General features: G+C 39.3%; 1 protein-coding gene across 5 annotated transcripts in view; it reads right to left on the bottom strand.

The window, feature by feature from the left end:
* LOC115524279 (interleukin 1 receptor accessory protein) overlaps positions 1-12,643 on the bottom strand; it is a 136,332-nt gene that overhangs the window by 44,507 nt on the left and 79,182 nt on the right. For 4 of the 5 annotated variants that reach the window (XR_003971997.1, XM_030330697.1, XM_030330699.1 and 1 more), the window contains exons 3-4: positions 5,994-6,279; positions 1,638-1,824 (exon numbers count right to left, since the gene is read on the bottom strand). Coding sequence is in view for 4 of the 5 variants with exons in the window: in XM_030330697.1 (XP_030186557.1) it covers positions 1,638-1,824; positions 5,994-6,279 (473 nt within the window). In the remaining variant the exon portion in view is untranslated. Of the gene's footprint in view, positions 1-1,637; positions 1,825-5,993; positions 6,280-8,556; positions 8,655-12,643 lie in introns of those variants that run through there. The other variant, XM_030330698.1, reaches the window with a different exon arrangement.

Below are 12,643 nucleotides of genomic sequence, written 5' to 3'. Positions count from 1 at the left end.
ACCTATCACATTCATTTACAATTATGTTCCTCTTAGTTTCAGGCTTCATTTATGAAATGACTTATTTTCTTCTTTCTAAATTTTTACTGAATTATATAACTTCTGGACTTTTCTAATTCTTATTTAGCTATGTTATTCTTTCTCATCTTATATCATTTCTTAATGTCTTGTGGCTCATTTTTGAAACAGTAAGTCATATTATGTCCTTCTGGCATGCATTTTCTTCTTTGATAAGAATGTTATTCTGCTTCTTATTCTCCTTTTTCTTATAACTTTGAATGGGATTTTTCCCTTTTTTTTTGTTGTTTATTTTTATGTAAATTTAGGGGTTTTTTTTTTTTTGTTTTGTTTTGTTTTTGTTTTGTTTTGTTTTGTTTTGTTTTCCCTGAGCTTTTAGGTTGGCAGATTTTCTAACTTCACAGAGATCTCTCTTACAAACTAGGATCTTGAGATTTCCTGAGCCTCTTCTGCTCTTCCATTTTTAGCTGGTCTTTCTCTTTTCTTCCTCTGTATTGTCCTGATCCTGTTTATTTGTTTTCAAGTTTATTATTTATCTATTTATTTATTTACGTATTGAGAGCTCATGCACGTGTGAGAGGGGCAGAGAGAAATGGAGAGACAGAATCCCAAGCTGTCAGTGCAGAGCCCCATGTGGGGCTCGATCTCATGAACCATGAGATCATGACCTGAGCTGAAATCAAGAGTCAGATGCTTAACTGACTGAGCCACCCAGGTGCCCCAGTGATTCTGTTTACTTTTGATCACACTCCCAGCAGCTTGTCCTCAGTGGAGGTGGCATTTTATTCAGAGTTACAAGGCACTTGGACTATTTCAATCCCTTCAGAACTTCTTACTATGGGCCTCTTGGATTCACCTTCTATTTGAGAGCATAACTCTTCCTAATTTCAGCTGCTGTTCTCAAATTGGCCCACCTTACTTTCCAGTGAGTACCACTGGCTTTTGGGGGGTTCCCTATTGTCAAGTCTGCCAGGTACCACATTACTTCCATCTGCCCTCTTCCCTAGACACTGATTCTGTGTGTGGTTTTCCCATAAGTAGATGCATGTTTTACAAACACATGTAAATGTGGTCCAGGAGGGTTTAGCCTTGGCTTCTGTGGATATTTGAAGACATTAAACAACAATGCCACTACCCCAGGGGCCACCTCCAACACTTTCATTTTTGATTAAACAATTTCCAAGTCTCTTAGATGTGCGAAAGACCACAGAAGGATTGTGTCCACAAATGAGGGCAAACATAAACACACACACACAAGTAATAATAAAATACAGTGTTGATTAATCAAGGTGTTGAAATACACCAAAAGAACGGGCAGTTGCTGGCCTCACTCAGCAGCCAACAGAAGCATGTGGCATTTCTCCAATGGTATTTCATACGAAATTAATAGAAATATAGTAATTCTAGTTATCCACTGAATATAATTTGGGAGATGGTGAATGGAGACAAAGCATTCTCTACCACTTTCTTTAAAATGGCACAAACTGAGGAAGTGATAAAAGATTTGTATAAAGCTATTAAGGAAGAATAAGAAATCTGATGGGCAAAATGGCATCTCTACATTAACTCAACAGTTATTGGCATTTTAGAGAGGGCAAAATGCTCTTGAGCTTGCTTACCATATACCAAGTGATGGTTGGTTTGACACTGGAAGGAAAAAATCCATCTACATTTGGACAAGTGATCTTCTGAACACCATATTCTATATATAGTCTATGCACTGGGAGTTTCATGGAGGAATTGAAGCAGCTATCTTTCTGAACCACTTCAAGAGGAAATGCAACTTTGCTGCAATACGTGGTGTTCCTGAAAAGAGAAATACACAGTAAATGGGCAATCTCATTTTCATTTGATTTAACGCAGCAATCCCATTGAAATGAGCTAAAGGAAATAATGCTACATATGGAGATTTCATTTATCCGTAAGTTCATGTAAGAATTAAATGTATTATGGAGGCATTTCCTGTACCAATTTGACATCACAAAATAAAAACAGACACCATTAACTACTGTTGATACACTGAAATATTTACCTTTTAGGGTGACTGGGGAATTGCACTTGTGTTTGAATGTCTGCACACGTCATTTCATCTGCCTGGACAGGGCTCTTCTCCTCCCATCACCCCGCACCTTAGACATTCCCTTGACTGAATTTATCATAGTTCAAACAAGGGCACGGCCATGTGTATTTTCTTTTGTTCCTTGCATGTAATACAGTGTCTAAACTTTCAGAAGGCACTGAATAAATATATTATTTTTAATATTTATTTATTTTTAAGAGACAGAGAGAGACAGAGCATGAGCAGGGGAGGGGCAGAGAGAGAGAAGGAGACACAGAATCTGAAGTAGGCTCCAGTCTCTGAGCCTGACGCAGGGCTCAAACTCATGAACTGCGAGATCATGACCTGAACCGAAGTGGGACGCTTAACCAACTGAGCCACCCAGGCGTCCCTGAATAAATGTTTCTTAAACAAATGGAATGAATGTAATACATGCATCTACATATGGGAAAACAATAAAGGGAACACAAATAATGAAAGTAACTGATCTTAGGGTGATGGGTAAATGGGCCATTCACTGTTCACCCTTGTTTTGTGATTTCTGTGTAAGGTGACAAACACATATTAGATATTCATTAACTGATTAATTGAGACTAAATACAATGAAATAGGGAGATGCAATTCCCCCCTTTCCAAGATGAGAAGAGGGGTGTTTAAAGATGACTTATGACAACGGTAATAAGGTGAGAAGAGAGAGTGGCAGCTTTGATTTCTACCTACAAAAAGCAAAAGGTCTACCATGTGAAAGAAATACTCTTTTTTTTCTTAGTTTATTTACTTTGAGAAAGAGAGAGAGAGAGTACGAGCAGTGGAGTGGGGGAGAGAGAGAGAGAGAGAGATAATCCCAAAGCACTGACAGTGCAGAGCCTGATGCAAGGCTTGAACTCAAAGAACCATGAGATCACAACCTCAGCCAAAACCCAGAGTTGGACACTTAACCGACTGAGCCACCCAGGCAACCCCTGGAAGAAATATTCTACAGTTGGAAATTATACAGAGGGTAATTTTCAGCTTTGTAAGATATATTCTCTGATTTTAAAGAAATGATGAACAGTGGTGGGACTGACTTTTCCAGCTCCAAAAGTAAAATATGGATGTTATCTTAAGAGGGACATTGAAGCAAGAATACAATTGGTTCAGTCTTAGAGGATGAATCTTAATTTATGGCCTTAAATACATCAGGCCTTTGATTTTACATGGTTCAGTTTAAGGTCATTCTTCATTTAGGAATCACCTCAGGACAGTGGGAAGCTTCTGGTGTCCCCACCAGACAGGTTCACTTCTAGATTTTCTTTGGGGACACAGAATATTGGCAGACAGATAAACTGAATATATGGCCATCTGATAAGTATGGAAACTGCTAAGTAACATTTAAGGAATACTCAGGCCTAAACAGCCATACTGCTCCCGTAATGTAAAAGAAGATTAGAAAAGTTTGAGGAAGGGCTCTAGACAATTAGGAAACAGAAATAGAGATAATGAAACACTAAAATGCAGAGTAGACAACAAGGTCATCCAGAAACCTACTGATGACCCCTTCCCAAGTATTTCCTGATATCCACTACATGTGGAATGTTAATGGATTAACAACCGTCAAAGATGAAAAGGAGGTCAAGGAGTTTAGGCTAATTTTCTCATTGGGTGGATACAGATACCAAAGTTATCAGATACTGACTTGCATGAGGTCACCAGCTAAGTAGGGTCAGGGCTGGGCAGATGGCCTAGTTTCTGTGTCTTTTCATCCAGTGCTCCTTCCACTATAATCTGTCTTAAACTCTCCTACAACGCTGTCTTGGGACATGAACAGTGGACACAGGCTCCTTGGAAGCCCACATGCTAGTCTAGAGTCCACTCCAATAAAACTAAAGAGTCAGGTGAAAATCTCAAATAGGCCTTCAGAAGTTACAAGGGACTCCCAAGGCCACAGTGATGAAAATGCTCTGTGACAGAGAAAAGGTCCTTTTTCACTTCATCACGACACAGCTTAAATATATGAAAACATAGTCATATTTCTCCATTAGAGAATAGTTAATATCCATGAGAGACAAGGGGCACTCAGAAGAAGATGTGGAATTATCTATCATTATGTTATTCTCTGTTGTACTGGTATGTCATTCAGCCCTATTATGGGCCAAACTGTGTCCCCCAAATGTCCCCTATGTTGAATTCCTAACCTCCAATACCTCAGAATGTGACCATATTTGGAGACAAGCCTTGAAAGAGGTAATTAAGGTAAAATGAGTATGGTGGGCCCTAATCCAATATGACTGATGTGCTTAGAAGAAGAGAATAGGACAGAGATGACACATAGGGAAGACCTTATGAAGACATGGGAAGAAGATGGACGTGTATGAACCAAGAAGAGATAAATGAAATCAACCCTGATGACACATTGATCTTGGAATTCTAGCCTCCCAAACAGTGAGAACACACATTTCTAGTATTTAGTTACCAGTCTGCGGTATTTTGTTTTGGTAGCCATGGCAAACCAATGCACCTATTAAACAGCAAGAAACTATGTAAAAACAAAACAAACACACACACACACACACACACAAAACAAAACCAAAAAAACAAAATAGTTATAAGCCATAAGCCAGATGGAAATTTAAACAACAAAGTAAAGCCTGGATGCTAAAAGGGGATCTTGGGAAAAAAGTAGCCAGAGAACTAAGCCTTAAAATGATTATTCTCTAGGGTTGCCTGGGTGGCTCATTTGGTTAAATGTCTGACTCTTGACTTTGGCTCAGGTCATGATCTCAGGGTCATGGGATGGAGCCCTGTATCCACCTATGCACTGAGCATGGAGTCTGCTTGGGGTTCTCACTCTGCCTCCCTCCCTCTCCCTGCTCCTACCATGCTTGCACACTCTCTCTCTCTCCCCCAAAATAAATAAATAAACATTTAAAAAATGATTATTCTCGGGGCGCCTGGGTGGTTCAGGTAGTGTCTTGTGCAACCTCGGCTCAGGTTATGATCTCGAGGTTCGTGAGTTCAAGCCCCGCGTTGGGCTCTGTGCTGACAGCTGGGAGCCTGGAGCCTTCTTTGGATTCTGTGTCTCCCTCTCTCTTCCCCTCCTGCACTTTCTCTCTGTCTGTCTCTCTCTCTCAAAAATAAATAAACATTAAAAAACTTAAAAATAAATAAATAAATAAATAAATAAATAAATAAATAAATAAAAATTATTATTCTTCAGAGGGAGCTCAGTTTTTTAAAGATTTTTTTTCAGAGCAAAAAACTGTTAATTAATATTAATTAAAATAATAATAGAATGGGCATATTATGTAGTAAAATGCAAAATCTACATGAACTTTCAAGATTAAAAATATTGATTTGAAAGAAATTTTGCAGTGTTGGTAGGGTGCTTTGAGTTACATTCTTCGATTCCCAATGATATGGTGTTTATTTGCTTCCTAGGGGATTTTGGTGAAAAAATTTGAAAGGCATTGCTCTAAATATATTTGATGGTTCCCAAATACTCTTTCTTCCATAAGGCATCCAAAGGCTTTATTCTGTGCCTGGAATTTTGAAAGATGCCAAGAATAACAGATATATATGGGTTCTAGTCCCCACCCTCCTCATTGTGTAGGGAAATGAATGCCTCCAGGTAGGGCAGAAATGAAGGCAGGCTCTAATATCAGGGAAAAGGAACAAATAAACAAGATTCCAGCATTAGATAATCCTGATATATGCCAGGGTTTGAAAAGGAACCAGTTATAAAGAAAATTCTCAGGAGTACAGCCATTTTCTCTGCGCACCTCTTTCAGACAACCTCTGCTAAGCCACTGAGGTGAGGTGTAACTAACTCTTTCTAGATGCTTCCTTCCCCTCCCCAGCTTCATAGCAGATGCATCATCTGGAAAAAAGCCCAGGAACTAAAGGGAAAAGAGAAAGTCACCACCAAGAATCAGGCTACCTTAACATGCAGGTATAGTTGCCCGTGTCATTGAGGAGGGTGGGTCGGAACCAGAGCACATCTTTCTCCTTACTAATGCGGTTGTCAGGGAGGCGGAAGTTAATTGGCTCCTCCAGGTCCCGGTCCTGCCTAGTCCAATACCAGATCAGAGTAAGGCCAGCTGAATGGGCTGTGCTGTAGTTGTATTTCAAGAAATGTTCAAAGAGCGGGCATTTGATGCGAGCTGGCTCATCTTCAAACACTTGGATCTGCCTCATGGTGTCTAGTCCCCAGTCATCACAGCGCTCTGGAACGATCACAAAAGAAAGGAAAGGCTGGTGAGTCATCTCATCTTAAAGGGCTGCAGAGAACATACCTTCCCCTTAGGACACCCAATCAATTCCAGGAACCCCCTTCTCTGGTCAGGTTTAGTAACCCTTCCATAATAATTGCATGTCCTATGGGGAGCCTGGGTGGCTCAGTCAGTTAAGCATCTAACTTCAGTTCTGGTCATGATCTCCCAATTGGTGAGTTTGAGCCCCACGTCGGACTATGCACTGACAGTGCACAACCTACTTGGGATTCTCTCTCTCTCCCCTCTCTGCCCCTCCCCCACTTGCATTCTCTCTCACTCTCTCTCTCTCAAAATAAATAAGCAAACTTTAATAATAATAATAATAATAATAATAATAATTGCATGTAATAGAAACCTGTGGTATGAAGAAATTATTTCTCTACCTTCCTTTATCATCTTTTGATTACCTCTTGGATAATGATTTGATCTTATAACTTGATCCTATTTTACCCTATAAGGTATGATGGAGAATCTCACCTGAAAAAGAAATCATGTGCTCTTTCACCCCTGTGGGAACAGAGGAGGGTCTATGGGGAAAATTGTAACTGAAAAGACAACCCTCAAGACTCTCAGTTATTCCCATGTCTCCTGATTTAGTGCCTAGATCTGCCCAGGCAAAGGTATCTACGTAACAGACTCACAAGCAAACCACATGTGTAATAAATAAAATGAAGTTCACCACTAAAGTTTGTGGTTGTTTGTCAAGGCAACATTTTTGTGGCAGCAGATAACCAAGAGAACAACTAAATTTGTGGCTACTTTAATTTTGATAAAAGCAAAGAATTGGAAGCCATGTGACATGCAGAAGAATTTGTAAGCAGTAAATCCTTAAGTAATAGATCTCTGAGAAATTTAACAAACTGGCTTTTCCAAGACTCAACAAATTACTATTATTTATAATCACTATGCTTTTATTTAGAAATACCTCTTAAAATCCAATATACAAAGAAAGAATGGGAAAGATCAAAATGTTGTCCACACCAATCCAAATATGACAGTAATTTTTTAAAATAAAACATCTATCTTACCAGATTCTTGAAATACATTTTCATTAAAGTTAAAAAGTTGCAGAATCAGCTCATTCAGTTTATAGGAAATTACAACTGTAGTTTTTCAGATACATATGTCAGATTGAATCCATGCAACCAATTTCACTCCTTTCTGAAACTTCACTGAAACTAAAATAATGTTTCAAGACATAACCCCAAGTAATAGCAAGAATAGGAAAAAAGACAGGAACAACATCAAAATTGACAAGCTGTAATCAGTTCAGCACATTTAAACAGACAAATCCTAAACCGGCACGGAAGGCTGGAGAGCATACCAATGTACAATTCTGAATGCAGAAAAGACCCAGAAGGAACTGTCAGCCCTGAGATAAGGAATCACCAGTGCCATTCACCCAATATTTCCAGGTTCTCTTCTAGGCTGAAGACTCCACTTTTCCGCCCCTCTGAAGGAGAGGCCATGTGACTAAATTTGGCCAATATGATGTAGTGAGTGTCACTTGTGTTGATTATTTTAAGGGCTAGAGCATATTTTATCATGTTCCCTTTTCGTCTGCCTTGGCAAATATAAAAGCACAGGGATTGAGCCTCCTTTAACTTGGGCCCCTTGATGTAGATGACATAAAACAAAGGAAAAAAAACAGAAAGCAGAGAACCATCAATTAAATAAGTCAATGAAAACAGACTTACACCACAAAACTATTTTTTTTTAAACTGGAAAAAGAGAAGATGCTATAAAGAACCAGAGAGTAAGAAAGGAGACCAAAAAAAAAAAAAAAAAAAAATGGTCACTTACAAAAGACCAGGGATCAGAATGGCTTTGGAACTTTCAAAAACAAGATTGGAAACTGGAAGATAATGAAGCAATGTATGTGAAGGGGAATTATTTTCAATTTTGAAACTAAACCCAAGGAAACAATCAAGTGTGAAGGTGGCATTTTCAGGCACATCAAGACTCAGTAATTTTACTTCCCATATGCTCTTTATCATGAGGCTTCTGAGGGATTTGTGTTAGTAAAATGAGAGGGAAAAAAAGCAAATTATGGGATAGAGGAAGAAGGGATCCAGTTCAAGACAGAGGGGAAAGGAATCTCCAGAATAACAATGAAGGAGATTCTAGGCACACAGCTATGCAGCAGGGCTTGGTGATGAACCAGGGTAAGTAGAAGGGGATGGAAATCTCCAATTAAAAAAATAATAATAATTGTAACTAATAAATTACCTGATGAAATTAGCGCTATGGAAAATTATGCTGAAAGGCAACTGTAAAGTATGAAACAGTTATCCAGAAGATCCAAATTAAAGTGAGCCTATGAAGGCAAGGCAATTAATAACTTCCAAAAGTAAGAAAGTAAACATAATCATAGTTCATTAATATGTGAAGGCATATTAATTAAATGATTATTGATTCAAATATTGTAGCACATACGTAGAGAAGAATGGGTAAATAAAGGAGAGGGTACGGCCATTTAAGAGAGAGAAATCTCATTTACTGTAAGTAAAAAGTGAGGGGCGCCTGGGTGGCTCAGTCGGTTAAGCGTCCGACTTCGGCTAAGGTCATGATCTCAGTTTGTGGGTTTGAGTCCTGTGTCAGGCTCTGTGCTGACTCTCAGATCCTGGAGCCTGTTTTGGATTCTGTGTCTCCCTCTCTCTCTGCCCTTCCCCTGTCTCTGTTTCTCTCTGTGTCGCAAAAATAAGTAAGCGTTAAAAAAAAAAAAGTGAAAAAAAAAATAATGCTACATGAAAGAGTAGGCACAAATTGATTAGCAAAATATAGATAGGAAATGCCAGAAGAAATCAATAAAATACCTAAAAGTGGTGGCTTCTGAAGAAAAGAGCTAGCAGATGTGAGGCAACTTTAGGCAGAGTACAATTATTTTGGTGTAAACCTTTTAATACATTGGCCTTAAAAAAATCTCTGTGTGTGATTTTTTTGAACATAATTAACCTAATAATTAGAAGAAAAAAGGGAAGGAAAGATGGTAGGAAGGAAGGGAGCACGTACCTATCATGCAATACAATTGGCAAAGCCAATCTCCGTGTTTCACCACCCTAATCATATTAACTTTCCGTTAGGACAAAAAAAAAAAAGTCTTGATTTCGCTTTTTAATTCCAAAATTTGTATCAGTGTGCTTTGGCATGGCAGTCATTCACTTTTGAATTATAAGGTATAGTTTAAAAGAAAAAGAGTGACAGGCAGCTGGGCTGCTGATGGTATCTGGAACGTCACCACACTGTTTGTCACCTGAAGGGAAAAGATGCTCCTGCCTTGTGTATTTCATAAAAATATGCTTTAGGCTGTTCCTACAGGCACCTCCCTCAAGAGGTCTTTCTATGTGTCCACATGTGGATGATGGTAGAGGCAAGGCTATCAAATGAAAGTTAACATCCTTCTTGCAACTCTGCTCTCTAATACGTCTCAATTCAGATCACCCCAACTTGGGCCAGTAGACAGCAGTTCTCACGCCATGACTGTCATAACAGGAACCCTGGTAAACCAGACAGAAAGAGGAGACCCTTCTGAGGGTTAATGGTACCTTGATTAAAGGAGACTTCCTGACACCAATATTACAAATTGTCACTTTGTTTGGTGCCTGGAGGTCTTTACAGTCCTGGGAATGATGAATAGTAAGATGGATGATAAGTGACAGGTCCATTTTTCTTTTGTAAAAGTAGGAGAATGCAGACTGTGAAAAGGGGGATGAGCAGACCGCGAGTGCGACATCTCAACCGCAAGCATGTACTCAGACCAACCGAGGAGGAAGTAGGACATGGAACTCCGGTGACCACTGGGGCAGATGTGGCAGAGACCGGCTTAATGTTCCTGAACCCTGGTTTCCCTTGGCCCATATGGAAACTACATATCCTTGGCAACTGAATTGGGGCCATTTGGTTTGGTTCTGGCCAATGGATGCAGCTGGAAATGTTTTAACCTGAAACTCCCAGCTTAACCTACGAAGCTTTCTCCTTCCCTCACATGGAGTCCCTGAGGGCCAGAAAATTTTGAATAACATAGTATCACAAGATGGAAGGAGCCTGGATCCCTGCCACTGTTTGGAGCAGAGCTCCTTGGAAATGCCATCTCACTTTCAGGGGGCTGTGATTGAGTGAAGAAATCAACTTCTACTGCGTTCAGCCACTGAGATGTGGGGGGCATATTGTTACAGTAACTAGTATTTCCATCCTTCTTACACTAACTAGTATTTCTACCTTAACTAACAAAAGGCAGGATTCTCCTTTTATCGCATAACTTAGTACATCAAGAGCAGACACATTTTAAAACAGCTTTTGTTAAAGTCCCTCACATACTAAAATTTAAATGCAGATCAATCACTTAGATTTTTGGCCGATTCCATAGACTTAAAATCTTTTCAATCAATTTAAATGCAATTCATCTTAAAGTGGCAAATAAATCACTATACCTACTAGGTATCTCCCTTACAGATTGTCCCATGGGCCAAGTAAACATATCTATAAAGTGAATCAGCCTCCTTTACAACAGGGACTGAAAAATACACATATCGGCATTCCTAAACATTAGCCAAAAAAAAAAAAAAAAAAAAGGTATTATGAGATTTTTCTTTGGGGTGTTTGTCCATTTGAAATTTGTTCTCTGAGTTTTTAAGTTTCCCTCGCCAGCCACCCGAGGGTATTTTGTTGGAGCTTTTTAAATTATTCAATGAACAAATAAAAATAAAATCTATGGCAACAGGCTGGAGTGTCATGTAATACCAAATTAATTATATGACTCACTGCAGGCACCAGCTGAAGAAAAGACTGGGGAAAAGGCTGCTATGCAAATATATTTGTCTCTAATAACAGCAAAGGGAATTTAGCAAATTATTGGCAGAGCGAATTACTTTTTTGTTTAAAATGTCCCTTCTTACCCGGTGTGCTCCACAGTGGAAGTCCTCTCTCAACTGGCCCCTCGACATGGGGAGCCACAAAGTCATCATTTCCCTCAGCCAAAGGATTTCTTAAGGCTGAGGCTGGGTGGCACAGAGGACTAATGGAATGTGCAAAGCTTCCCAAAGCCAAGTCACTGGAAAATCCAACCCACGCTCCTGACAGCAATTAGCATTTATATAGCAGGGTATACATTTTAACTAATTAATCTCACAACACCCTCTTGGGCTTTCATGCCCATTCCCACATTACATGCCAGGAAACGGAGACAGAGAGATTAATTGACTTACTTTTGCCTGACTGGTAGCACAAATAAAGGCTTCCTGAACATAGATCTAGGATGCTTGTCCCTAATCTGTGCTCACACATTCAAAGCAAGATATTTCCCACAGGAAAAGCTATTCATATATTTGTATTTATTAAATATTCATTCAGAATCTGCTGGGATCAAGGCACTGGGCTGGGTGCTGGGTAGAAAGATATGTAGATATAAAAACTTAGGAAGCTCAGGTATAAAAAAGAAAAAGAGAAAGATTTAAATGTTGGACGACTTCAGGTAGAATTACTTTCCACATGTGATTAATTGCCATATGCCACTTAATTGACATATAACCTTGGGCAAATTCTTCCCCTCTCAGACTCAGTTTTTGCATGTGTAACATGCCTACCTTATAGTGTTGAGTGAGGATTAAGGGGCTTGGTAAAATACAAGGAGCTCAGGACATATTGGGCTGAACTTGCATCATAAATCTGAATAGGACCTTGCCTGTCAAGAAGTTGACAATGTTGGAAAAAGAAAGATTAAGTGAAAATACCTGGTGGAATGAACCAACTATTCTAATAGGCTATCATATGATTGTATTACATTACATTAGGTAGGGGAAGCAAATGGTAATCTTGAGATTGGATTGTGATCAGAAACAATCCTTTTTCATATCCTCAGCTGGAACTCAATATGCTCTAAAAACCGTCCCACCAGTAAATTTCAGTAGTCTTATCTAAGCCTGAGGGCAGAGACTAAGTATAATGAAAAGGCTGGTTTTATAACCCATTCTTATAGCTTTGCTTAATTTTGTTTTTCTAGTGGTATACGTGGCTTCTCAGGAAATATTAGCCAGGGACTGTGGTCTAGGGAGAATCCAAGGTGTGAGTAATGTTGAATGACCTGCACAATGACAAAGAGTAAGTCAACAAGTTGAGTGTGGGCAAGTTTCTGAGGCAAGATAGAGGAGTGCCAGACGCCGGAACATTAGCAGGAGCCCTAATAGAGGAGGCATATGGCACAAAGCACAGAGCACCACAGTTGGGGACAACAGATATTATTTAAAGACAGGCTTTGGCACCTGCATTTATTAATTCATTAAAAAATTACACAGTGAGCATCCTGCCATGGGTCAAGCTC

Source organism: Lynx canadensis, chromosome C2, assembly GCF_007474595.2.
Source record: "Lynx canadensis isolate LIC74 chromosome C2, mLynCan4.pri.v2, whole genome shotgun sequence".
In the NCBI taxonomy this organism is placed as follows: Eukaryota; Metazoa; Chordata; class Mammalia; order Carnivora; family Felidae; genus Lynx; species Lynx canadensis.
The sequence above is the reverse complement of the archived record's forward strand: the minus strand, read 5'-3'. Positions and strand labels throughout refer to the sequence as shown.